Source organism: Rattus rattus, chromosome 12 (genome assembly GCF_011064425.1).
Source record: "Rattus rattus isolate New Zealand chromosome 12, Rrattus_CSIRO_v1, whole genome shotgun sequence".
NCBI lineage: Eukaryota > Metazoa > Chordata > Mammalia > Rodentia > Muridae > Rattus > Rattus rattus.
The window spans coordinates 8,345,460-8,373,221 of record NC_046165.1 but is presented as its reverse complement, the minus strand read 5'-3'; the positions used below and the strand labels follow the sequence as shown (position 1 = coordinate 8,373,221).

The window sequence follows — 27,762 nt, the reverse complement described above, 5'->3', positions numbered from 1 at the left end:
ATAATGTATAAGAAATTCACGTCTAAAGACATAGCTTAGTGCTTGCCTATGCACAATGCCCCGGGTCTGAGCCCCAACACCGAGCAAACTTGACTGTGGTCATGCATGACTGTGAAAGCAGAAAGCACAAGTTCAGGGTCATCCTCAGCTGTGTACTGAGTTGGGACAGCCTGAAATACCTAAGTCAGTATCTCAAAATTAACAGCATCTTGAATGCTGTGAGTCTTCTGATCTATTCTGAATCCATTCATGTACAAAGTCGCTACGCAAAGGGGCAAACCTTCTGTGTTTTGAAATACGTGAAGACGTAGCTCTTCCTAAATTTTTACCAAAAGACATATGTCCTTAGGGAGATGACTGGATAGGGCCTATAGATTTCAAATATGCTTTGTCGTGTTTGATTCTAAGTTATATCAATTGAATCTGAGAATATCCCACTGAGACTTGAAAACGGGGGAAACCAATTATTAAGTACTTCGATTGATCTTAAACGGCTTTGCAAAGTACTAATGAACGAATACTTGAAATGGACGTGTGGCCAGGTCCTGTATTGTTCCTATTTGAGACAGTTAAATGAAACCAACTGCAAGACAAGTCATCTGGAAGGTGACAAAAATTGACAAAAGTGTACAGCTCCTCCCTAGCTGTGAATTAGAACAATCTAAAGCCACGGGTACCAAAGCCACCTCCCCCTTCTTCCGTGTTAGCGAATGTGGTCAATAACGGCGAGCCACAGCTAGGAGAGCAGCGTGTGTGCTGTCTCCAATGTTGGCAACTCCAGTCAATAACGTATAATTGGAGGCTGCCAAGAAGGCAGTGTGTCAAAGGTGTATTTGAGCAGAAACTCAGCTGCTGAAGTGTCTGTGTGGAGTTGAAGAACTTGAAAAGTTGGAGCCCTGTAAATCTACTTCGTAAATGACTCGCACATCTGGGGGCATGATAACTTCCATCAATAGAGCTATCGGAGTGGAGAGGATGTGTCAATATCAGAAAGAGAAGCTTCACACTTGGTAATTAGAGGGAAGGTTGAACTACATGGAGTGTGTCTTCAGGATAAGAAAAGCAACAAGACTAAATGACCGCTTCAGTCACCCTCCTTTGGAGGTATAAACATGAAACTCAGTAATACCTTCATTAAATCAATAAACGGGAACCATGTGTCTTTGTGCCTGTAGGGTGCATGGTCTCCCAGTGGACAGCCTAACATTTAATTCCCACTTTCTAGACACTCGGGAAAGATCACATTATATTACAAATAGTATGGAAGCAAGATATAAAGTCTACCCTATGATATGAATACACAGAATGCACTGTGAGTTTTCTAATGATGACACACATTGCCGTAACTGTAATTAACCCATGTGATGACCACAAGGCCAGAAACTTCAAGGCAATCACAGTGAGCCTTTCTCTAGCAGTCTGATTTTGAGGGCCAGAAAAATTGTCAAATTACCCTTCTGCTCCGCTCTAAGAACCTAGGTTTATCTTTCCAGTCCGTATTGCACTCAAGTGAACGTACTTTGCTATTAATGGTTCAAAATCAGGAATACAGACTGCAGAATCATCTGGTTTATTACGGAGAATAAAAAAGACCTAGCATAAGTTTTTTCTGTGTATCTTAATATCTCATTAGCAAAGGTGCACTTGTTATGGGCACGTCCATGGACTTGTCCCACTTTCTCTCCACCTCGTTTTGCCTTCTATAATAAATACTGCTTTGAAGACACTTTTTTGGCATATGTTAGTATGTAGGATGGCAAAACAAATCTATTCACATGACTTTCTCTTATCTGCTTCCCATTCGTAGGCGATTATAATGACAGTCACAGGAAGGGTTAGAGGTGACATCACTGACAGAGTCACAGGACAGGTGTGCCTGAAGTGATGAGCCTGCCGGTTATCACATTGTTGTAACTTGTCTGCCTTGTCTTCGTGTCTGAAGGCGACATGAAATTTAGAGAGGTTTGGAAGTAACTCTGAGACCTGAGGAGATGAGGTTGATTTTTAATACTACTTCCCCATACACAGGTGTTCGCCCCGTGCCGATCACTGCTTTGCTGAGCTGTGTTTCAGTCTGCTTGTGTATGAGCCTGCTTGCTATGCCAGCCCCGACACAGTAGGTTAGAAAGGCCACCGCAGGCTCCCATTGGTGATCCTTTTAGAACATTTTGCAATGATCTGGAAAAAGTGTGGATCTCGTTGAAATCTGCTTTCCTTGCCTTCTGGAATTCTTAGTTGGACGAATCCCTCACTCAAATCTTTAAAAACCCCTCTGCTTTTAAAAGTACAATAGCATCCTGGTGAGGTGGCTCTGTGTATAAAGTGCTTGCGGTGTGAACGTGAGAACCTCACTCAGGATCCCCAGTTGCCTTGTGAAAGCCGGGCACAGTGTCACAGACCTTTAACTCTGGCACCGTGAGGAGCAAAGGTGAGGACAAGTAGGTCCCTGCCATTTGCTGGCCATGTTAACCAAATCGGAGAACTTTTGTCTTAAAATAATAGTAACTGCAGTAAGAAGAACATGGAGGATCACAATGGAAGATTCCTGCCATATAACACACACACACACACACACACACACACACACACACACACACACACACACACACACACACACTCACACACACACACACACACACTCACACACCATGCATTCACACACACATACACACACTCATACACAAGCTCACACACACTCACACACATATACTCACACATACTCACACATACATACACACACATACACACACATGGACACATACACACTCATACACACACACTCATACACATACATACTTAGACATACATATACTCACACACACACATACGCTCTCACACACTCTCACACAGACGTACACACATACACATACATACATACACACATACACACATGCATACACAAACATGCATTCACACATACACACAAACATGTACACACATCCACACACACACATCCACCACATACACACATCCACAACACCCCCCACACACACACACACTTTAAATCTTCAATACAAAAAGAAAGAAAGAAGAATGAAAAGACACAGCGGTAAAGCACTCTGTGTTTGGCAAGGCAGAAACTGTAGAAATAGGGCATCTTCTAGAGAGAAAATATCAGGGCAGACGACACAAACGAGTCCCATAGCTTATAATGTGAGCCCCTCATCTCAGAGTTCCTCACCTCTGTGCTTTCTTTGTTCTCTCTGGATTCTCAAGCGCCACAAAGAATACCCGGTTACAAACAGGAAACTTGAAAGATTAAACTGGCTTATTATCTTATTCCCTATCCCGTCTACCTGGCTTAGCTGTCTCTCCCAAAGTCATTTTCTCCTGAAAACTGTACACCCTCAAACAACAAGTCATATCCAGGGGCTTGATTTATTTCTGAGTGTTTAAATTAGATCAGTTCCCTTTTCCCTGTAATCTTCACTACTCCCTGCTCTAAAAACCAGACGTGTGCGAGGACTTCAATTTAGAAATGCAAATGACCCCGAGACTCCCTTTTCCTGAGGGTACAAAGTTGCTAACCACCCACTTGTTTATAGGCTCTAGTTAATAGCTACGGTAAGTGAACGTGACAGTTAGCAACACATTTCTCTGTGTTAACGTCTTCTAAACAGACAAAGCAGGCATGTTAAGCAACATTGCCTGTTAGGCTGATCCTATCACACCCACGTTCTTCAAACGGGGAAAACAAGGGGGTGTGGGGGAGGCACATTTTCCTGGGTGTATCCTAAAGATGTTCTAATGACACTGAAATTGAAATCTAACAAGGCACCCTGTCTGGTTTTTGAGGCACCCTATTCTCCTGTAGTCCTTGCTTAACTTTGGACCAAATATCAGGCCTTTCTCACTTCAGTGCTCAGGTATGAGATGGGCAACCCAATGAATGGTGATAAGTTTTAAATGAGATCTTACATAGTTTTCTATTTCTGTAACAGTGTTGCAGTGTTTAGTTGCTTCATTCTGGTTCACCTTCCACATAGTAAGAGGGATCTCCACATCTCAGATACATTGACACACAACAGCCTAGAAGTGTGCAGGGACTCTAATCTTTCTGATGTTACACGAGATAATAAGAAGTCCCTTCAAGAACAGAATTCTGGAAGAGAATTAGAAGTGTAGATCTAACATCAAATGTCTTCATACTCTCTGTGTCATCTCCCCTAAAATAATTTTGGAAATTTATTTGTATTAATGATTCTTGTGATGCGGTTACCCAAAATGTCCTTTTTGTGAGCTGAAATACTTGCAAAGGATGTTTTTCACGCCACATTATAAACACTGACACTTCAAACAAAATAGTGTACCGCTCCTTCATAGATGTCCAAAGAAGTAAAAGTCTAAGTGTCTAGAAGTGTGTGATCTTTTTTCAGCCACTTAAAAAGTTATAAACTAATCCCTACCAAAGCTTAACGACCTCATATCACTTCCAAAAGTAAAAGCATGGTATATATGTAAGAGAAACAATAACTTCTGAAATGTTTGCGTGATCATAATAAGCCTCAACTTCTCTGCTTTGGGTTGTGTTATTGGCTACAATTACAATGGATACTAAATGGTTCTAAACCCTGCCAAGGTATGCTTTTATAATTAAAATTTCAAAATGAATTTTGTTGCAAATCTTCTCTTAAGGCAAGAATCAGACCTGAATTGTTCTTAACACCTCACGTCAGTTTCAAGTCTTAAGAGTATATTTTGTCATGATGCATTCTATTGCATTTACAAGGTTGGGAAGAAGGTCTTTTGTGACTTGTGATAAGTTAACAAAACAAAAACAAAAAAAAAACAAACAATAAAACACAGATGATGTTGGCAGTAGGTTCATTCTTGGATCTATTTTAGGAAAGAATTCATATAGAGATTGAAGATGTGGGAGTGTGGTCAGTGAAAACTGTCTCTGTTCACACTCCGCAGGAAGGCCTCATAGTACAACATAAACCAGCAGGCAGATCAAGGACCATATCTGTGTTTCTAGAAGTTGGGTGCTGACCAAAGACTGGAGCTAGGAACCTGAGAGGCCCAGCAAAGGAACATCATGTGTGTTTAAAGACAGGTGATGGGAAAGATGACCATTTCTCTCACATCAATCTGTGCGAACACTGAGACCGTGAACCAGCAACTGTAACATAGCTACTGTTAATAACCGCAATGTATGAACTTGGCTAACACTGCTATTAGAATCGCTCTAATAGTCTTAGAGAAATAATTTCATTAAAAAGCCCTATTAGTTATAGTGCCTCTTGATGAATTTTCCCTTGAAGCATACTATGCACACAGGATTTGACTCATTTAAAATATATGTTCAAACCTTAGAAAAATAAACAAATACTTGCAAGTCGACAACTCTGTGCTTACTGAATGATAAACCATGTTTTCTCTTGTGCAGATATATTATATTACTATGATTTTCTTGGTAAAATGTAGCGGAGAAGCAGTTTCAAATCTGAGTGCCGAGGAAAATTTAGAAAATTTAGGAATCCTTAAACCTCATGGAGAAAGGACTTGGAAGGATGGATTTTAATTGTTCTCCCCAGTGCAGTATTTACATGTAACATCTGCTTCAGACAAAGATCAGCATCAAATGGCCAAAGGTACTGAAAGCATTAACTGAAAGGTATAACAAAAACAGACTTTTTATAAGCATTTTAATGTTATTTTAGTGACTACGAAAAAGATTTCTGAAAGGATAATTTTTCACTGAATCTCTTCACTGATCCGTATTTCAGAAGTTTAATCCACTGCCCTGAAAGGCACATCTCAAATTGTGCAACATGTTTGCCTATCAGAAGCTTGTATGTACCTGAATGAAAGGGGGACTCTTAGGTAGGAACGTGTCCCGGTCAGCATGCAGCAGTAAGTTAAAGAAGTGCGCTGGCAGCTTTCTTCTAGCATGTAAACATGCAGAATTCATGGATGAGCACAGCAAATTCTGTGAACAGTCATCCACTTGAGTTCCATGCAGGACCTAGGATGCGATGAGAAATATCTTTGTACTTCGGTGAAATCGTACTCCGTGTTTTCATTTAAAGCTTTGACCTGAGTCTAGTCACCAGTTTTCTATAATTCTTTTTTAAATATAAGAATTAACGGTGGGTGGTCTTCCTAAAGCCAGCAGTCTGAATTGAAATAACAACTCTAACAGAATTTTTCATAGAAAAAATTGTCATGGGGGGTATGTTTTTAACAGGATTAATAGCTACAGGTGAAGTGGTTAATAACCAGATCTTTAACACCTACATTTCTACCAAAGTTTTCCAAAACGCTTATGAGTCAACTCCACAACAAATTCCATGGTGTTTATTTAGCTGCATGTCCTTGCAGTGCACACTCATACTTTGCTTCTTAGGAATGTCTACATTTTTAGGTCAGGAAAAGTACGTCAGAGCCATGAGGTCCTCAGGGCTTCCCTAGAATGGGAGGTAAAAGACCATAGGAAACCTGGCCATGTCAACAAAAGCTGGTCCCTTTACGCTTCATCATGAAGAAATCAGTATAAATTAATGATGCTTTTTTTCTATTTCACGTGTCCCACAACTTTGAAATGAAATTACTTTCATATGTCGCAGCAACCCCACCCCAGAGACTAGAGGACTATTCACAAGACTGCATTATTTGGGGAAAAGCGGCTGATATTTCACACTGCATTGACAGAAGAAAATTCAATGCATTACTTTTGTAGCATCCCTCTACAAATTACCCCTGTGGTTCCGTTCGTGGGGTCGTGATGCATCACCCAGAGGTCTTGAGAGCATTGAAAATCCTAAAACGTGAGATGTGCTCAGAAACAACCCACAAGCTTTCTAGCCTGCTGTCCTTGGGTGTTATATTTAAAATAGCAGAGACTTAATGATTGGCTGTGGGTCTCTCCATCTGTTTCCATCGGTTGCTTGATGAAGGCTCTCTGATGACAGTTATGCTAGGCTCCAGTCTGTAAGTATAGCAGAACATCACTAACAGTGTCAGGAGCGGGCTGCCTCTCACGAAATGGGTCTCAAGCTGGACCATTCATTTGATGGCCACTCCCTAAATTTCTGCCCCATCTTTACCCCTGCACAAATTGTAGGTTTTGTGGCTGGGTTGGTATCCCAGCCTCTCAATTGGAAGTCGTGCATAGTTAAAAAAAGATGGCCATGGCCAATTCAGGTTCCAGATCCCCCATTGCTGGGAGTCTGAGCTAGAGTCACTCTCAGAGATTCCATTGCCTTAGCTTTCTAGCATGTCCCAGAGATGTCCATACCCCACCCCCATTTCAGTTGTCTCTCCCAGTACTCCTTCCTTCCCTCCAGCCTCTCTCCTCCTTCCTATCTGTGATCTGTTCCTATGCCAATCCCCCAATCCCCTCACTTCCCACCCTTGTCAACCCACAAGGTTGTATTCTACTTGGGTGATTCTGGGTAAGAGGGGCAGGATGGATTGCAGGATGGAAAACAGAGGGGTCAAGGAGATGCCAAGAAAACCTACAGAACCAACTGGGCCCATAGGGGCCTATAAAGACTGGCCCACCAACTATACATCGGACTGACTTAGGTCCTCTGCATATGTCACATTTGTGCAGCTTGGTCTTCATGCAGGACTCCCAGTGGGAACAGAGGCTGACTCTGACTCTGCTGGCTTCCTCAGGATCCCTTTCCCGCTACTGGGCTGCCTCCTCTAGCCTCTATAGATGCCCCTACTCTTATTGAAGCTTGATATCCCAGAGCTAATTGATGTCCAAGGGAGACCTCCCCTTCTCTAAAGAGAAAGGGAGGAGAAGTGTATGGAGGTGGGGAGGACCAGGAGGAAAGGAGTGGGGGGACTGCAATGGGGATATAAAGCAAATTAATTATTTATTTAATTAATTAAAAATAAAGATAAAGTAACAGTAGCAGAGACTTTAGAAGCATGGACTATCTAAGAGTGCTGGATTCCCTTCATGGTCTCACTACTCTTATTTCCAGTTCATTCCAGTTTCTTCCTGTTTTTCTAGAGTTGGTAGCCCAAGAACTTTCTTCTGACACGATTCTCACCAACCAGTCATTTGTAGGATCTCGCTCTTCATCATTCAAGAACCAGTCAGCCCTTGCCCGCCTTTCCCGGGCTTGACCTTCTGTTCTTGTCAGCTGAAGACGGCCTCTCATTTCCATTATAATCCATTAAAATGACAGCACATGATCGTGCTCCATTCATATTTTGGGAATAAATTTTTAGAATGGACTCAGTTGTGGCCACTACTTAAATAGGAAAGAGAGAAAAGGGGAAATATTTTATTGTGATTCTGTCTTTTTGCTTTCCTCACAAAGACAACCATTAATATGTTTTCTTTGGCCATTTAATTTTTACTCATTTTTGAAGGGTAGGGCCACCATTGCTTTAGTCTAAAAGTTTGTTTTTGTTTTTTAAAGACTTATTTTCCCATGACTATGGAAAGTTCAAGCACTAGTCTTTTTACTGCCAGCACTAATCCACTACTTATTTGTCAGTTAAGTGGTTTGGGCAGAGCTTAACTGGTCTTCTGCACCTCCCTTAACATATTTGCATTATTTTGTTCTACTTGCCACAGGCTTTCTCAGAAAAGTTTCATGTTGATAATTTCCTTTGTGTCAATGGGATGTTCATGAAGAGCTCATAGCAGAGTAGAATCACTGATGTGACTGTGTACGTGTACTAGCAATTTATGACTCATGACTTAGATGGCGTTGGTGCAACTGGCAGGAAGTTGTGCAATTGAGAATGGATAACCAGCAGGGCGTAGATGATAGATAGGTAGATTTTAGATAGATAGATAGATACATAGATAGATAGATACATAGATAGATAGATAGATAGATAGATAGATAGATAGATAGATAGATAGATAGATAGATAGGCACCTGATAGGTGGTGGACAAGTGATGATAATAGAGAGATAGATGATAAATACAGGATGATAGATAGATAGATAGATAGATAGATAGATAGATAGATAGATATAAAGATAAATAATTGGTAGATTATAGTATATAGATAGATGCATAATACATACATACATAATACATACATAGTTTTATAGATATATATATATATGCATATATACATACATAGTTTTATAGGTAGATACATAGATACATACATAGATGGGTACATAGGTAGATACACAGATAGATAAATAGATATACATACACACATACATAGTTTTATAGATAGATTGATAGATAAATAGATACCTAGATAGATAGATAGATAGATAGATAGATAGATAGATAGATAGATAGATGAGAGATAGAAAGAGATAATTGATAGATGATAGTAAGTAGATAAATAGATATGTATATGCATACATAGTTTTATAGATAGATACATGATAGATGATAGTGGGTAGATACATGCATATATATATATGTATATATATATATATAGTTTTACAGATAGATGCATAGATGATAAATAGCAAAAGATAGACACACCAGCAAAAGGCAGACAGATGAACTAGCACAGTACTAGCACAGACTTTATGTCTAGGTACTGTACATCAAATCTACCCAAACACTCCAATATGGTGTTTGCCTATGTTCCTCGGTGTAGCAGACTTGTTTTAATATTATTCACCTCTTGCCATATGCCAGCTACTTACACTAAGCATTTGAAGTTGCACATGTTCCTGGGTGATTGATTTGGTTTTGCATTCTTGAAAATGCTACACCTCCTTATTTTAAATTCAGGCTGTGTGCATTCCAAAGCAGATATGAATGTTTGTATTACTATACAGAGGCTGCAAATTCATAGCTCTTACCAGAGTGGATTTTCACTTCAATTACTCATATTGAAAGTCACTGCTAAAATGTTTCTTCTAAATGAAGTAATATTTAAACTATAATTTCTAACTTAGGAAGACAGCAGTTCCCCGGAGACACTTAGAGATCCTGTTTTATATTCTAGGCTCACGTTTTAAAAAATTTACGACTGAGCAAAGTTCAGAATGTCAACCTGACTGCCCAAATAAAAAGTAACATCACCAGGACCTCATTATGATACTGTAAGGAAAAATTAAAATAGAGTTGTGTTCTATTGGGTAAACACATTAAGGAGCCACCAGAAGCATGGACTTACCTATCAGAAAGAGGTGTTTCTAAATGGATGAAAATATCCGTGTGTGTGTGTGTGTGTGTGTGTGTGTGTGTGTGTGTGTGTGTGTGTGCATAATGTATTTAAGTGCTCCTTGAAATATTCCAGTCTATCAAGTGAACAGTAACACACATTTACTAACTTCTACAGGAATTTTATTTATATTCTAAGAAATGAAATTAGATACAGAAATTAGACCTCAGTAGCAAGGACCCTGTGATCACCTAATCCTCATGACATCAGCACCAGACCAGCAGACAGAAGCGGAACTTTTAAAAATGATTTCCCATGCCCCAGTTTTGTTTTCAAGTGCTTCACAATATTAATGCTATTCATGTTTGACCTTAGAAATTCTTCACTCATGGCTGTTAGGTATGCAAATGATGACCATTGCTCTCCTCTCAAATCTAGAAAGTTCAGGCATCATTTCACAGCTCGAAATGCTTCATACATCATACTTCCCAGGCTTCTCAGAGGAGGTTTCTAGTTAATAAGAAAATTAAAAAAAAAAAAAAGCAAAAGACTTTTTTTTTTAATTAGGCTGAATTTTATCACAGTGGCACCATAAACATTCGTCCTCCTTGCAAAGCATGCGGTTCCTTCAGGTTCTGATTTGCAATTCAGAATCACTATCCTGTCTTTTCCTTGTTCTTTCTCAATGGTACAAGATGAAGAGGAGATAGTTCTGGAACGTTCACATTCTAATCTGCATTGGAACTGAATTGAAGGGACCAACGCTTTCCTGGGTGCGCACGATTTCCCCCACTGATTTATTTATTTATTCAGTTTACATCCCAATCGATTCTAAGTCCCTCTTTCAGGTCCCCCTCCCCTTCCACAGTCCCTCATTGAATCCCTCCCTCCCTCCTCTGAGTCCCTGAAGGCCCCCATTGGGTATCCGCCCACCCTAACACATCAAGTCTCTGTAAGGCTGGGCTAGGCGCATCCTCTCCCACGGAGGCCAGACAAGTCAGCCCAGGATCCACAGTCAGGCAACAGCTTTAGAGACAACCCCTGCTCCAGTTGTTGGGGGACCCACATGAAGACTTAGCTACATATGCACAGGGAAGCCTAGGTCCAGCTGGTATGTGTTTTTGGTTGGTGTTTCCATCTCTGAGAGCCCCCAAAGGCCCAGGTTAGTTGACTCTGTTTGTCTTCCTGTAGAGTCCCTGTCCCCTTTAGGGCCATCAATCATTCCCCCAACTCTTCCATAAGATTCCTCAAGCTCTGTCCAATGTTTGGCTGTGGGTCTCCGCATCTGTCTGACTCAGCTGCTGCATGGAGCCTCGGAGAGGACGGCCATGCTAGACTCCTGACTGCAAGCATAACAGAGTATCAGTAGTAGTGTCAAGGATTGGTGTTTTCCCTTGGGATGGGTCTCAAGTTGGGCCAATAATCGGTTAGCCATGTCCTCTGTCTCTACTCCATCTTGGTCTCTGCACTGCTTGTAGACAGGACAAATTTGGAGTTAAAAGTTTTCTGGGTGGTTGCTGTCCTTATCTCTCCACTGACAGTCATGGCTGGCTGCAGGAGGTGGCCCCTTCAGGTTCCATATCCCCGCTGCTAGCAGTGGGGTGTACACAAATTTATCTCCACTAAACAACCATTATGGCCACAGATGCAGCTCAGTCAGTAAAATGCTTGCCAAGTTAAAATGAAGACCAGAGGCCAGATTCCCCAGTGCTCATGGGAAAAAGCCAGGCTCAGCTTGGCAAACCGTGATCTAAGTATGTATGCATAAGGGAAAGAGACAAACTGGTCCCTGGAGCCCCCTAGCCAGTCAGCATAGGTGAACTTCAGGAGGAGTGAGATACAATGTCTCAACTATTAAAGTAGAGAGTAACTGAGGTGGACACTAGATATCTATCTCTGGCTTCTACATGCACATGCACTCCTTAACACACACATGCATGTGCTCACACACACACTCACACTTACACACACATTCATATACACACTCATACACATACATACTTACACACACATATACTCACACTCATACACATACACACTCATACACATTCATACACATACATACTTACACACACATATACTTACAAACTCATACACACATATACAACACACACTCATACATATACATACACACACATACTCACACATTCACATACACACACTCATACACACACATACACAGCCCATGCAAATATGTATATACCCTCACACACACTCTCATACACACACTCATGCACACACATACACACACATATACTCACACACTCACATACACACACTCATACACACACATACACAGCCCATGCAAATATGTATATACCCTCACACACACACACACACTCATACACACACTCATGCACACACACACTCACACACTCACATACACACACTCATACACATTCACACACACATACTTTCATACACATACTCATACACAAACTTACACACACTCACACACTCATACACACGTACACTCACAAACACTCACACAGTCCACACAAGCATGTATATACCCTCAGACACACACAAAACAACACAAGATTTGAAATGATGGATGACTGTTTTAGACAAACATAGGAAACAGCATGGAAGGACAAGTGAATGGGGAGATGAACAAGAAGAATCATCAAAAATGAATAATGCAGGAAAACCTCACATGTTCACCTGCTGGGTATGTACCATCCAGGTCATGCACATATGATTGATTTGTTATCATATAATGTAGAGTTAATAGTATGGTTTTTAGTTCTGTAGATAATCATATAAACAGTCTCTAGCTAATGAGAGAAATTGTGTTACCGGTTCTGAAATTCTTCATTTTGTGTGTTGTGTGTTGAACCCAACCTCTCTTAGGCTTAGTGCATACCATGAAGCAAAATGGCCACTGTTAAGTCCCCTTCCTGCTCGCGAGTACGGTAGTAGGCATTCATGTGTTATAGGGATACACGCTGCTATCCTCTCAGACAGCTCTACTGAGGCACTTCTCATGCTGTAAAGTTCATTCACTTGAAGTGAAGGTGTCAATAGGTTTAATATATTTGCAGTGTTGACTGACATCACTGTTCCTATGAACTAAACTGGAATACGTTCGTTGTGTGAGAGACAACTTATACGTACCAGCAGTCACTGTCTAGATATACCTCCCTTGCACCAGCCATGACAAGCAATACCTCGTTCCTTCCTGCAGAAATTGGTTTACTCTGTGTGGATTTTGTCGTTTCCTTTCTCTCATTTGGTTCCTCGAATTAAACCTCCCTTCTTGTTCATTCTAGACAAGCTTCCTTCTGTTAAGCTGCAGTTCAGCCCTTTATGCACCATTACTGTTTTAACACGGTCTAACTAAGTTGACCGTGAAATTGCTCTGACGCCCAGGCAGGCCTTGAACTAGCTTTTGTTTTGCTACAGGGTCTCCGGTATCTTTTAATGACAGGACTGCAACATCAGGTCTGACTGACACTTTTTGTGAATGGAATCAGATCATGTGATATATGTTCTTCTATGACTGGCTTCGGTCAAACAATTTTCAAAATCCATCCATGGGGATGAAATCCATCCATTTTTAGATGAAATTCCTTTTGGAGGCTAAATTACATTTCATGCGATGGGCATATGACTTCCCTATTCATTCATCAGCTGATAAATGATTTTGCTTGTTTCCAATTGGAGGCTTTTAAAACATGCCCCCGCTACATTTCCGGGCCCCCTTTTGGGTGGCAGGTTAGCACTCTCTGCAGTGTAACTTGGAATTGCAGAGTCACGCGTTTGCTCCATTGTTTCGAGCTCTCTGAACTTCTTACGCTCATTCCTTCAGTAATGTTTTGGTTTCTGAGTTCTCACAACCGCACTGATGTCCTTGTGATGAGAGGCATCTTTAACAGTCTGGGACTGATAGATTTCTAGGAATCTTGGCGTTTACCTACAATACTGAGGCGTTCCCCGATATTCACTTCATTCTTTCTGTCCAGAACCCCTTTCTGCCCCTCAAGAATGGGCAGAACATTTCATTTTATATCCATCTCCATCTTTTTATTTACTATTTTTATCCTCCTTGTAAAGCGCAGATTTGGAGGCTCCGTGTAGGTGTACACTTTAGGTTAGTCTGGAATACCCACACAGCACGTAGTTTTGTAGTTATTCATTCTCTGGGTGCAGAACCCAAGGCTATACTAGGAGCCATTTCCATACAACGGCTCTACATAGTAAGTAAATAGTAGCATGCTCCGCTGCCGAGCCACACCCCAAGGACTGAATTGTTTTGTTGGGTGTTTGTTAGTTTGTTTGATTTTCATTTCCACCACAGGGAGGGCAATGATGTTGCTTTCACGTGGGATCTTAGGCACTCGCTTCTTCTTGTTCCAGGGCCTGCCAACTTGGTCTACATCAACAAAGGTCTGTTGTTGCTGATCTCTCCTTCCGTTACATTGTTGCTTGTCTTTATTAGCCCGTTCTTCTGGGAGCTCTGCGATTAGCTCTCTTTTCTCTTTCTGTTCCTTTAACATACAAGTCTGGTTATTGATCTCAGATCTTTCCTCTTTTGGCGCACAGACAGTCATTGCTATATGTTTGGGCATGTTGTGTTTTTATTTCCATTCATCTAAGTAATTTCTAATTTCTGTAACCGTTTTTGTTGTTCCCCACGGTTGCGTTTGAATGTATTGTTTTCCACACTTGACACTTTTCCAGCTTGCTTTCTGTTATTGATCCCTGGCTTCAATTCCACTGTGGTTGGAGAAAATATTGTGTGTGATTTCAGACTTTTAAAAATTCCTGACAACTTGGGATTTGGCCATGTATTTTTCTCTTACATGAAGCCATCTCTTTCATGATTAAGCAATCTCCATGTTGGTAAAGTTTTAAAATTATTAGATTCCAGATCTCTGAAAACTTGGTTTGTTCCCCCCACCCCACCCCCCTGATTCCTTCAGCAAAGAGACCAATTTGTCACACTTCCAGCCTGCATTTCTGTGATGCTTCCCCTGGTCCGTTTTTTTGCCCGAAGGCATCTGGTTTCTTCAGGAGCCTTCCCGGAAATCCCCACTTCCCAGTTCTGAGCCCAGAGCCCTTCAAGAGCCCCCCTCTCACTGTGTTCCCCTAATGTAAATGCAAATTAAAATTCCCATGAATTTACTATAAAGCATACTCATATTATTGGATGTTGAAGAATTATAATTAAAATTAGTTAACATGGAAACTAGCCTGAAGGTAAGTCAATCATATTTAAAGGCTGGAGAGGAAATGTTAGTGTCTGAATACATATTAATTAATATATGGCAAGATCATGAGGAGACACAGATCATCATTTAGAACAGTTACATATCATAAAGAATGGGAATGGATTTAACTCCTGCCCCAAAGGAATCTAATGTTAGCTAAATAATTCACTTTCATTAACATGTTTGTCCTTGAGAGTGAGAGACAGCTGTGTTAATTCTTCCTGGTTGTACCATCTTACGTATACCAATGACTTCTGTGTATATGGTCAGTGTGTGCATTCTGGTTGGTAACTTTCTCATGGTTTTTCCCGATTTTAAAAATTATTCTAAGAGTCTTACTTTACACTAGTACTACCATTGTGAGCACCAATGCCTGAATATTGGTCCAGCTCTAGAAATCTTGTGTGATTAGAAAGCTGAAATTTCTATTACAACATGGAGAATACTTTATAACTTCAGATATTGTTCATAAAACCCAAGAATTATTGCTGTAACATTTTGACAGACATGAGCATCTAGATGGAAAAGCCAGCCCTGTCCTATACATTGTAACAATCTTCTGTATCCCTTCTAATATTCCAATAAACAAAGTGTATCAATAACATCCTGATATTCATAAGCAAGAGCTCCCGTCCTCTGTTTATCTTTCTTCACTTTCCATTGCTGGGACAAGGATCCTGCTTGACCAATCATATTGTCATGTTGAATATGAAATGTCATTGATGAAGTCATCCTACAGGCTGCATGTGAAGTTCAAATTGGGCCAAATCGGGATGAAAGAGTTTATGCCAAAAATCTCAAGAGTTCGGACAACCGAAGAGAAAATGCTGGTTTTCTTCTTCCTCGGAGAAATTCTTGATTAAAGGATTATGAATGTTGGCAAAGGACTTACACAAGAAGAAAGCACAAATCAGCACAAAATATAAACGTTACCACCATGAACTCAGTTTCATCCAGCTCTGTTTCCCGGGCTATATTTCTGTCTAATGCAAACGTTGTATCTTTCAATCACCTGAATCTCAGATATCGACTAAGAAAACCATTACAGAGTTTTACTTCCCCAAAGGAATCCTATCCTTTCTTTTGGCCTAAAGAAGACAGTTTTCTTCTTGAGGAAATTAATTTTGGGCAGCTGATAAAATTTGCAAACCCACGAGTGTCTGGGTCTGAGATGGGCTCTTCTCCATGTTAAATACGAGGGTTTATATTGGTTGTGCTAAAATTCCAGGCTTAACTAATATTTCAGGCTTTTTGTTTTGTATATTGACCTGCTCTGGCTAGTGAATGATTTGGAATCTGATGATTGTCAGAACCTATCGAGGCTGGACTACCACTGGGGTGCTATCCAGGGGGACCATATACAGTGGCATTAAAAACACATACACACCTAAGAGAATAATCAAAAAACACTTAAGTGCTAACTCAAACACAGGATGAAAACATAGAAAACAGGCTCTCTCACATGCAACTGATAGAAATGTAAATTGTCTCAGAAACTTTAGGAAATACTTAGCAGTTGCTCACAAGCTCATCATTTGACTTATCATTTTAACCCTTTCACTATTACCCAGAGAAATGGCAACTTTCATCACATAAAACCTGTATATGAGTATTTGTAGCAGCCTCTTCTTCATAGCTAAGTACCAGGAATAGCCCGGTCATCCTCCAGTCACAGAAGAGCTGTGTAAACTTCCTTAACTCCAAACCTCAGATAGCTACAGGGAATAGGGGGACCATCAACTTACAAGATTGTCCTCTGGCCACAAGACAAAATTTTACATGCTGAGGGATTGGTTGTTTTTACACAGCATTTTGCAGATGACAAGATTACAGGTTAACGAGGATCATGTGACAGAGACAGAGGTAAGGTAGGACCATCCCAGAAGAGTCATTCTGGGGGGAGAGAATGGTCCGATTTGCTGATTGTGGTATTAAGCACACAAATCCGTGCATGGAATGAAGCTGCACAGACCCACAGACACGCACATGTAGACTCACTAATGAAAGCAAGGAGCTGTGAACACTAAACAGATCCATGGTTTGGTTAACAGAAATGCGGCAGCCATGAGGTCGCCACCTTGGAGATTCATGAAAGAAGGTTGTCCCCTGACCGTGCCACCCCCTCAGCTTCTTGTCAATCTACATTCATTCCAGAGGAAAAAGAACCTGAAAGAGTGCTTATACACAATTATAAAATTATCCTATTACAAACAGGTGCCTAGCATGGCTGACCTCTGAGAGGCCCAACAAGCAGCTGACTGAGACAGATGCGGATACTTACACCCAACTAATCAGCGGAAGCCGGGGACCCCTGTGGTTGAATTAGGGAAAGGCTGGAAGAAGCTGAGGAGGACAGTGACCCCATAGGAGGACCAACAGTCTCAACTAACCTGGACCCCTGAGATCTCTCAGACACTGAGCCACCAACCAGGCAGCATACACCAGCTGATATGAGGCCCCTGACACATTTGTAGCAGACGACTGCCTGGTCTAGCTTCAGTCAGAGAAGATGCACCTAACCTTCAAGAGACCTGAGGCCCCAGGGAGTGGGAAGGCCTGGCAGAGTGGAGTCAGGGGTAGGAACATCCTCTTGGAGATGGAGAAGGAACGGGAGGAAGAGGGATGGAATGAGGAGGGCAAACCAGGAGATGACAACCACTGGATCGTGTATATATATACATATAAATACATATATATATATATATGTGCAATATTAAAAAATAGAAATAGGCTTTCACACGCCCAGAATTAGAAATAATGTCCCTTCCAGAGCTCTCAAAAGCCTCCAGTTGATTGGATGTTTTTTATTATTTTTAATTCAGGCATGCGGTTGCATGCACTCAAAAAACTGCAATGTTTGAACATAAAAATTTCAGCTCTCCTCTCACATGCTCCATTTTCTTTCTCAAATGCCCTCTCTTTGACCAAGAAGGATGTCATTTCCAAAAGTGCTCAGGGACCCACAGTTAACTTGAACAACATTGTTCTTTTCGATTATTAAGGCTATTCAATTTTCTCTGTCGGTTGCTACTCTGAGTTGGAGACTCTTCTGAAATGTCATACTGAGGAAATTGTACCAGTTCCAACACAATTATAAAAAAAAAAATTAAAAGGGGAGCTTTAGAATTAACGCAATCGATAGCCTTTGATGGCAAAGTTAAAAGGCAGCAACCCAGCGTCCGCCCTGTTCTTTTTTTCTTGGAATATCAGCGTGGCCAAGAAACTGGCAAAGGTAAGAGAGCGATTGCTTCAAACTGCACTTAATAAGAGAAAAAGAAGGCACAGCCCAATCCTAAGACGGAACACAGTAGTGCGTGCCTCTTGTGCAGAGTGCTACAGGTAACGGTGCTGACCAAGGCGACCCAGGCTGTCCGAGGGAACACAAATCCCGGGTACTCACTCGGTTTTATACCGCGACCCTGGGAGAAAGGAAGAAAACAAAAAGCTGACGATCAGAGAGAAGGGCATAGCTTAGTCTGTCTGAGTGACAACAGTCTCCGGAGAGAATAATCCAGATCAGAGGAAGAAAGAAAGCTGTGCAAAGCCAAGATCGGTGACCAAATCCTTAAGCAAAGGATGCGAGAGACAGCAGGGCTTGGGGATGAACGCGAAGAGGGATTTTAGAGTCCACGTTAACACGGTCCGGGAGCAGAATTGCTCCCGACTCCTTCTCTCACCGGGCTTCGCTCTTCCTCGGTTGCTATCTCTGTAATACCTGTTGATAGAGAAAATTTTTAAAGAAATTCTGCCCGATTTGGCATTCTCAATGAAGGAGCCAACCTAGAGCCGATACTATGGCGGCACATCCTCCAGAGTCACTAGATTTCACGCTGTTCCGTTTTCTATGTCTGCTTTCCCGTTACAATGGAAATCTTCCCGGTGTGGGGTCACTGCCCCTCTGGGCTGCTCTCTTTTACCCCTGATGTTTCATGCACACATCGACTCGGAGTTGTTAACACACTGACTGCCACAGTTGATTGTGATGCTGGTTATATTCAAGCCATTGTATTATCAGGAAAAAGTAGCAATCAAAAGAATGTTGCTGTGTGAAAGTGTGGAGAGATTATGGAAATGTGAACGCAAGAAAATTTAACTCACACGTTATATTCTTTAAGAGCAGCTGGAGAGAGATGGAACGCAGAAAGAAAGAGGCTTGGTGTGACCTTATTTATTCACAGAGAGACTTCTTGTCACCCACTTGTGTGGATGGCCAAGATGTCTACAGAAGAAGATGAGATGCTGCCCCTTATCAGGGTGGAAATGACTCCTGCACTCTGCAAGGGAAGCTGGGAAGTGTAGTCTTTCATATCCTTCCTAACTCTGAGAAGATATAAAAATGCAGGGCAGGTGTATTAAAGTTGTTTTCTGCTGAGAAGGATCCTTGTGGGAGAGAGTAGTTCTGGGTCATTAAAGAGTGGCTACTCTGGTCGTGTACCAGGGGATGAGTCTTGACTTGATCTGCTGCGATGAACCAGGAGACTGCCGCCCCATATTCCTGAGGAGACTTGGAAAATGATTATTAGAGGGCTACAGACAGGATTTCGTTATAGAGTAGAACTAAAAGATTTTCTGGGACTGCTATAAGAGAGTTAGAGGAGAGGCGGGCTACACCAAGTGGACCTTAAGAGTTGATTCAGTGTGACAGTGACTGGTTCCAAGACGGAATAGCAGACGTAGCAGGTAGCTTCAGAGCCTCGAAGGAAGAGAACAGGAGCAAAGAGAGGACTAGTGACAAGAACTGCATCCGGTCTGGGGTGAAAGGACCGAGGCTGCTGTTAGCCAGTTTCCCCACAGCATCCAAAGGGTCCTTTCACAGATGTGTCAGGAGCAGGAGCTGTTACAGAATGAAACCTTTTGGGAAAGCTTACATGGGACATTTTGTTTTGGTATAGGGTGAAGTTCAGTTAATCCTTTACAAGCAAGGGTAAAAACATACTGGGTATAAAAGAAGTGATCCAGGAGAGGAGCCAGAGTGTGGGGGCGGGACGGGGCGGGGCGGGGCAGGTGAGGCGGGGCGGGGCAGAAACCCATAAATAGATGGAGGCTTGTGGTTGACTATTTTTGGTCCCTCTCTTTAGACCCCATTTCCAACCATTTGGGATGGAAGCCATGTAGTTCACAGAGGAGGGCTCAGACCCCATCCTTAGCAGCAGTTAACTCCTTTTGAATCTGAGTACCGCCGTGGCCAAGGAGTCGAGCTGGTCCTTGTTGCACTGATCTAAGCTGGTGAGACAGAGAAGCTAATTGACGCAGAGAAGGCTACAGTCCAATTGGTTTAGTTCCGAGTCCCAAAAGCAACGTCCAGAAAGGCAAGAAAAGGGATGAGCTTATGGCTTGACTCCCATTAATCCCTTTCCAGGGGTCACCTGAGCTGCTTTTAGGGATGTAGGGGCACTGATCTCTTTCTTCTGTAACTGCTTCAAGGCTGACAAGAGGACAAGGAGCAGAGTGGGAGCCAGAGTACCTCAGAAGACAGTCCGCCCAAGGGGCTGTGGTAAAGCTTGACATTTGGCAAAGATCCAGAACCTAATTGGGGGGTGGGAGGGATAACAAATGTCCAACTTAGTGCGGAGCATTAAGAGCTCCAACATTTCATCCCATACGCTCCACCAAGAGATAGATGAAAGACGAACGCAGTTAGTCCTGTCAAGTCCGTAGTAAATAACTTACATGTAACTTGGGCTAAATTGAAAAGGAAGGTGAGAAGGGCAACTGCGCTAATGGACAGATCTCCAGATTGCCACTCAATGGCTGTAGTAAGGGTATATTTTTTTTAACACCCATCTATTTAGAAATAGATTGGTTCTTTAAAAGCATAATTTGTGAAGCAAGATAACTAAATTAAACGAGCATTTGGCTTTTGAAATTGCTTAGGAAACACCCACCAGCGTCACCGCCAAAGTCTGTTCACTCCCCGTAGACTTCAAGGTGCAGGCATTGCCTTGGAGCGCTGTTTCTGGGTAGAGAGTAGATTATGTTCTCAACATAATCCAGGTGAGCCCAGGTTGGAGAGAGTCTCCTTCATCGAAGCCGTCTGCTCCCGAAGTCTCGGGGCATATAATCTCACTTAATAGAGTCGTGGGGTTGCAAACAAAGTACCTGGAGTCTTCCTTTCATGAGTCATCGTGGTTAGGGCATAGCGCCTGAAAATAGCTTATTCTAAACGGAAGAATTGGAAGTCATGGAGACGTGTGTGCTGACTAGTTTCATGCCAAGTTGACACAAGTTAAAGCTGTCTGAAAGGAAGGAAACTCACTTGAGAAGAAGCCTCCATAGGACCTAGCTGTAAGGCATTTTCTTAAAATTAGTGATTGATTGTAGGTGGTGCCATCCCTGGGTGCCTGATGGTCCTGGGCTCTATAAGGAAACAGACTGAGCAAATCACAGAGAGAAAGCCAGTAAGCCACACTTCCCCGTGACCTTGGTCCATATCAGCTCCTGCCTCCAGCTTCCTGTCCTGTGTGAGTCCTGCCCTTGGTGCTTTTGGTAATGAACTGTTCTAGGAACTGTGAGTGAAAGAAATCCTTCCTCCCCGAGTTGCCTTTTGGTTATGGTGTTTCACTGCAGCAGTAGAAAACCTAACTCAGTGGGTTTAGTTAGATATGTTTTCCACAGCAAGGAGAAAATAACTGACTCAAGAAACTCTTTGTTCTTTATACGATTTTGATGTTTTAGTTGAGTATCTGGCTTAATGCTACTCTGCTTATATTTTAGACCCAAGAAAAAGCCTAGTGGGTCATTTGGACAGCCTTGAGAGTGTGGGCTCACTGGGGACACAAACAAACAAAACAAAAAACCAACAACAACAACCCAGACCCCCGGAAATGTCAGTTGTAATTGAAACTATGAAAATTAGTATTGTTCTGAGGGTCTAGTCATATCATGCCACACTACTGCAGTGGGGGAACAGTGCTAGTCATGCTCCCCAGTGAGACTACACTCTCAAGGCTGTCCAAATGACGCACTAGGCCTTTTCTTGGGTCTAAAATACAAGCAGAGTAGCATTTAGCCAGATACTCAACTAAAACATCAAAATCGTATAAAGGCCACCAAAGAAGCAGCACAATAATTTCATGTCTGGCCATGAAAAGCAGTTCTCTGTCCTTAGCTTGTGCTGTCTAAAATATGTTTTTCCTCTTGGAGTCAAATGGCAGTTTTCTTCTGCTGTTAATGATGTCTTACCATTTTTTTTCTCCTCTGTTTATTAATTCTGTTGTTAAAATTACACACACATGCAAATTTTACATATACATAAGAGTATTCTGGTCACTCCAACCCCACCTGCACATCCACTCTTATCTTGCTCCCACCCCTATAGCCACCACCAGTCTCTTCCCCACATTGAGGACATCTGATTTTTATTCGCGTGACATATTTAGTTTGATAATGGTCACTGGTGCATGCATTGGGTTGGAACACGGTGTGGCCCCCAGTGGGTACACAACTGAGAACAAGGAGTCCTTCTCTCATTTAATCTATTAGGAGTAAACAGCTCAAAGGTGGGGACCTGGGCTCCCAGAAGCAGAGCTCTTCCAAAGCCATCTTATGCAGCTGCTGTAAGTTCTGAGAGCAGTGTCTTCCCACAAGGAAGGCTCTTGCTGCCTTTCTCCCTGCCTTTGAGTTCTTATCCTCCTTGTTCCCTGAGTTTACCGCCTGAGTACTGATTTGGGGCACTGCATTCCTTGTTCTGGACAAACATCACTTCGTCGTCAGTGGGTTAGTGGTGACTCTGAATCCGTGAAAAAAAAAAAAAATCCTGCTTGCAAACCAAGCGGGAACCATTTTAAATGAACTTTCTAGAGTCTTATATCCCTAGATGCCTGAAGACAGGGCCCTGGCAGGCCCATTGCTTCTACTTCTGTGCAGGCCTAGGTCACGTAGATCCCAGACAAGGTGATATTGAGCCTCTACAGAAGTTGTGTACCCCGGAAGGATATCCGCCCACCCCGGCTAGCAAACGATCGAGTATCCACTTGGAAACTTCGCTAGAGGTGTCACATTAAACTTTCATAGCAGCTCTCTGCTCTCCAAGTTGCTGCCTATGCACGATCTCGCGTCGCACTCTCCTACAATAAAACGGTGTCTGTTTTGGGATTGAATTGCAGTGACAGAGAGAAAGAGCAAAATGTGGACGGGAACATCTCGGGAAGTTCTTACTTTGCTGAGCGGTGGTATTTAATAGGAGTCGGCTGGCTCTCGTATGAAAAGCTAAAGAAGTGCTCAGCTTCTCGCCGTTTCTTAAACCCTCTGCTTGGCTGTTTAAGGAGAACAACTTGGCCCGTTTTTTCATCATGCTATTTAAGGAAACACGACTTCTTTTTGTGCTCCCCTTCATCTTTCCGATTCTGATTTTCGCCCCCGTCTTATATATTTACAGGTGAGCCCCACCCCTGGGTGCATCCGGGCTCTCATGAAGATGCTGTACTGCCCATACTGCCGAGGCTTGCCCACTGTGAGACCTTGCAACAACTACTGCCTCAACGTCATGAAGGGCTGTCTGGCCAACCAGGCGGACTTGGACACTGAGTGGAATCTCTTCATAGGTAAGAGGCATTCACCAGGTCCCGTAACCGAGACCTGAGTCCCGAAAGCGACCGTAATACTTGATGTTCCGTCAGGTTCGGAAGTCGTGGCGACTTACAGAGACGGAAACGGCTTTTTAGCAATTTTTTAAATCTTATTTTGCAGTTCTCCCTTTCGTCAAATCTTCCACAATAGAATTTCCTTGTATTTTTCAAGTAAATTCCCGGTAAAGAGAAACGAGTCAGCAAGCAGTATTCAATCAGCCGATTTTATTGAGTTTCGATTTCTTGAAGAAAAGTAAATATCAAAGAATTTTTATCAGAAATAACACTCATGATATTATTTTTATTTGTACGAAGATTTTACAAAATAATTCCTCGAATTGCCTGAATTTTGAAAAGAGGTCACTATTTTCAGTCACACATGCCAATTTCCCCATCTCATCCTGGAGAAAGGAAAGCTCCAAGCACAGGGGGGCCCAGAAGTTAGGAGGGAAGTTGAAGAAGATTCTGCAAACAGACAGGTTCTGCATCTTGGCTCTTGCTCAAAGATATTTCCCAAATAGCTTTCTCAGGATAAAAGGACAGATTTTTATAGGCAGGCTTCTCCCAGGAAAGTACACAAGCCTTGAAAGAGCAAATGTGTTTTCTTCCTCTCTGTCAAATGGCCTTCAAGTAAAAGTACTTTGGTCCCATTTACTGCAATTACAAAGTGACAAGCAGAGAGTTGAAAATAGAAGCTGAATTTGTCGGCCTAGAGGGCCCTCATCATTTATGCAAGGCTCTCTCAGCAGGATGCTCCAAGAGGGCCTCCTGACAGTTCACAGACATGGTGTGGAGGCAGTGGTGGTGGGATTTAGGACCACCAGTCTCTGCTCTTGTGGACTGAGTCACAGACACACAGCTTTGCCAGGGAAAGCCCCTCCCTAGCTCACTGTTTTCCTTAAGACCAGAGGAAACTAATTCTGACCTTAAAAAGCAGAAGGTAGGTTAAACAGGAAGTCATTGAAGAGATTCTCAGGACCGTTTCAGAATGAGTAAGTGAAAGTCTATTCGCTGAAATGTTTGTCCTGAGGGATACATCTTCAGGGCTTGGGTTACTTTGTATGAAAACACAGTGACATGCTTTTATACTAAGACTTTTGAGGTATGAGTGAGAGAAAGACAGAAATATGCTCTCCCCATTATATAAGATTTGGATTAACTGTAGCAAAAAAAAAAAAAAAAAGTTACCCAGTTACCCGAATCACGCTTGTAAAAATGTAATCTCATCCAAAAGAAATCTAAAAAAGAGTTCCCTGTTTTTAAAATTAGATTAAAGAGCCTAGAGATCCTTGAAATTATATAGATCATTTGTAATTTTGGGTTGGAATTGCCTTAATCACTAGTACTTAGTACTAGTACTTAGATACTTAGTAACTATCACTGCCTTTCCTCAAGCTGAACAGTTGATGGACGTTGGTGTGTTATTTGTAAGTACAATAGTTACTTTTAATAATTTTTGATATTTTTATGTGTTGCTTGCGGGTGTACTTGTGCCATGACACTCATGTGGCGGTCAAAGGAAAACACGAATGTGTCCTAGCACCATGTGACTTCCAGGAATTAACTCAGGCTTGGCGACAAGTGCTTTTACCCACCAAGTCATTTCACAAGCCCCTAACCGTTACTCCTTAATTGTTTCCCCACTTAGTGCCCATTGGATGGCCTAACACAAAATGAATCTTTATGCTATCAATACACCTGGTTGTTAGCTGCCAGACTGATACGGAATTTAATGTCTCAAACAAAAATGAGTTGGTTTTTAAAAACTAAAATGCGAGCCCTCCCCGCGCCGTGTGTTGGTTATAGTTAATGATAGGCAGAATTAGGGGCTAGTTCTGGCTAGCTCCATTTCAAATGCTTCTCTCCTCCCTCCTTCGGTCAGTATCAATGCTCCATTCAGAACTCTTCTGGTTTTCCCTTTTCCTCCTGTTTTCCTATGCCATTGAGAATTCCTCATCAGCCTAAACCGAAAGAATGAAATGAATACTCACCTGGATGGGCAATGTTAGTCACACTTTTCTTAGATGAAGTAGTCAAAGTGTCAATCCCATTACCTGTACAGATACATCCAATGTTACAGAGTTACAATGTCCACAGAGGCAGCAGCAAAACTCAGTAAGAGAATGAGTAGTCTGTCAAACATTGTTGTGTAAAAGCATTTCCTCTGGTGATTGCCTGAAGCCCGTCCCTCCCATGTTCCCTAATATTTATTCGTCAGAACCTACACTTCCCTTATGCCCAATTGTGCTACATGGAATGTTTAGAGCTTTCATGATATTTTCCTTCAATTATTATGCACTATTCTAAAATATTAATTGTGGTGTGCTTGTGGGCTGTCAGAGTCAACTGGTTGCTGGTTCTCATGGTCTTTGCAATGTCAAGCCTTAATTGAAAAATTGAAAAGGATAAGTACTTAGAATTCACTTGGTGTCTGGGTTGTGTCAGAAGAAAGGTGTTTTAGGTGACCAAGTGCAAACCCCATGGAATTCCGTCCACTTCTGAAGGCCTGTGGCCGTGGTGAGGTGTTTCCCTTCAGTCTTAGAAAAAAGAAAATCAGGGATCTATTCCAGATTCACTTCTAAACAACATCTTCAACAAGTTAAACCGATAGCTCTATATAGGAGGAGCGCTTAAAATTCTCACCAAGACCATAAGGCAAAGGAAGAACTCTTTCTTGAAACATAACTTTTTTAAGTTGCTGACAACCCTGTAAAGAAGTCCACTAGACCAGGCTGAATATGCTTAAAAGGCATCAGGTTAGCAGTTTAGTTTGTCTCTCAACTGCCCTCTAGCAGCCCGTGGAACATTCCAGAATAAAGCACAGTCAGAATGAATGGGTAAAAGCCACTCCCAGCCTGATCTTACTATCAGGAGCAGCAGGAGAAATCCCAGTCAAGACCCCACAGGTCTGCCCAGGCATTTCGCCCAGCTGTTTCTTTGTCTGCACACCCAGTTTGTCCCACGTAAGCTTCTGAATGGTGCCTATGTGCAAAACGATTTTGGTTGTTTTATTTTTAAATGTATTTGTACTAATTTTAAAATTTTGCAAGGAATCAGTTTGTGTGCAGAACTCACGTTAGTCATGACCTTTGGATATTTGAGTATTTAGTGCTGATAACCATGAATTTACAGATGAGAACTGTTCTATTTGACAAAAGGCCATGCTGTAAATTACACCTAGGGTGTAAGCACGGAAATCAGAGATCAAGTTATACTTAAGTGGCTATAATAAATCTTGCATGTACTTTAAAATCATGGCTTTGTGGGACAGTGTCATCCAAACATCTGGTACCATTAGAGAGATCATTGACTATGAGAACAAACGAAGGGGACTTTAACAGGACAGAAGGAGGAGGAGGAAGAGGAAGAAGGAGCTGCTGGTATGACACAAGAAAGATTGGTACGATAGGCAGGAATCTGTTTCATTCTAAGCTACATTTTAATCCCGTAAAATAACAAGAATTTGTACACCTCTGCGTGCTTTTGTTTCGATTATATATAGCCTGTTTAGTTTTATCCAGTCAATGCGACTCTAATCATTTTAGTGTGTTATTTCAAAACACCGTATTGAATATGTTAGATATATATGCTTTTGCCTATAGGGAACTTAGTGTGGTTTATTGTGATACAGTGTTTTAAGATAATAGAGGTTTAAGAAGATACTAGATGTCTACTCAAAAGGAGATTTCCTAGGCTCAGGGAAGCCTTACCTGGAGAAGTACAGCATGAAATAGTGAATACCATGGAATCAAATTAGCATCATCTGATATAGCCGATGTTGAACAGCAATAGCATATATAATTGCTCATGTTGTAAGTATCTGCCACAGTTTCAGTAAGTCTGATGTGGTCTAGCTGTGGCTCTCAAAATACTTGTTTTCATTTTCGATATTATTTCTAATCAAACCTCACCACTACTAACTGGAA

General features: G+C 41.8%; 1 protein-coding gene across 2 annotated transcripts in view; it reads left to right on the top strand.

Annotated features, from left to right (window-relative positions):
- The window catches only part of Gpc6 (glypican 6), a 1,019,107-nt gene that overhangs the window by 617,261 nt on the left and 374,084 nt on the right, over positions 1-27,762 (top strand). For both annotated transcript variants that reach the window (XM_032917577.1, XM_032917578.1), the window contains exon 4: positions 23,647-23,812. In XM_032917577.1, coding sequence (XP_032773468.1) covers positions 23,647-23,812 — 166 coding nt within the window. The remainder of the gene's footprint in view (positions 1-23,646; positions 23,813-27,762) is intronic.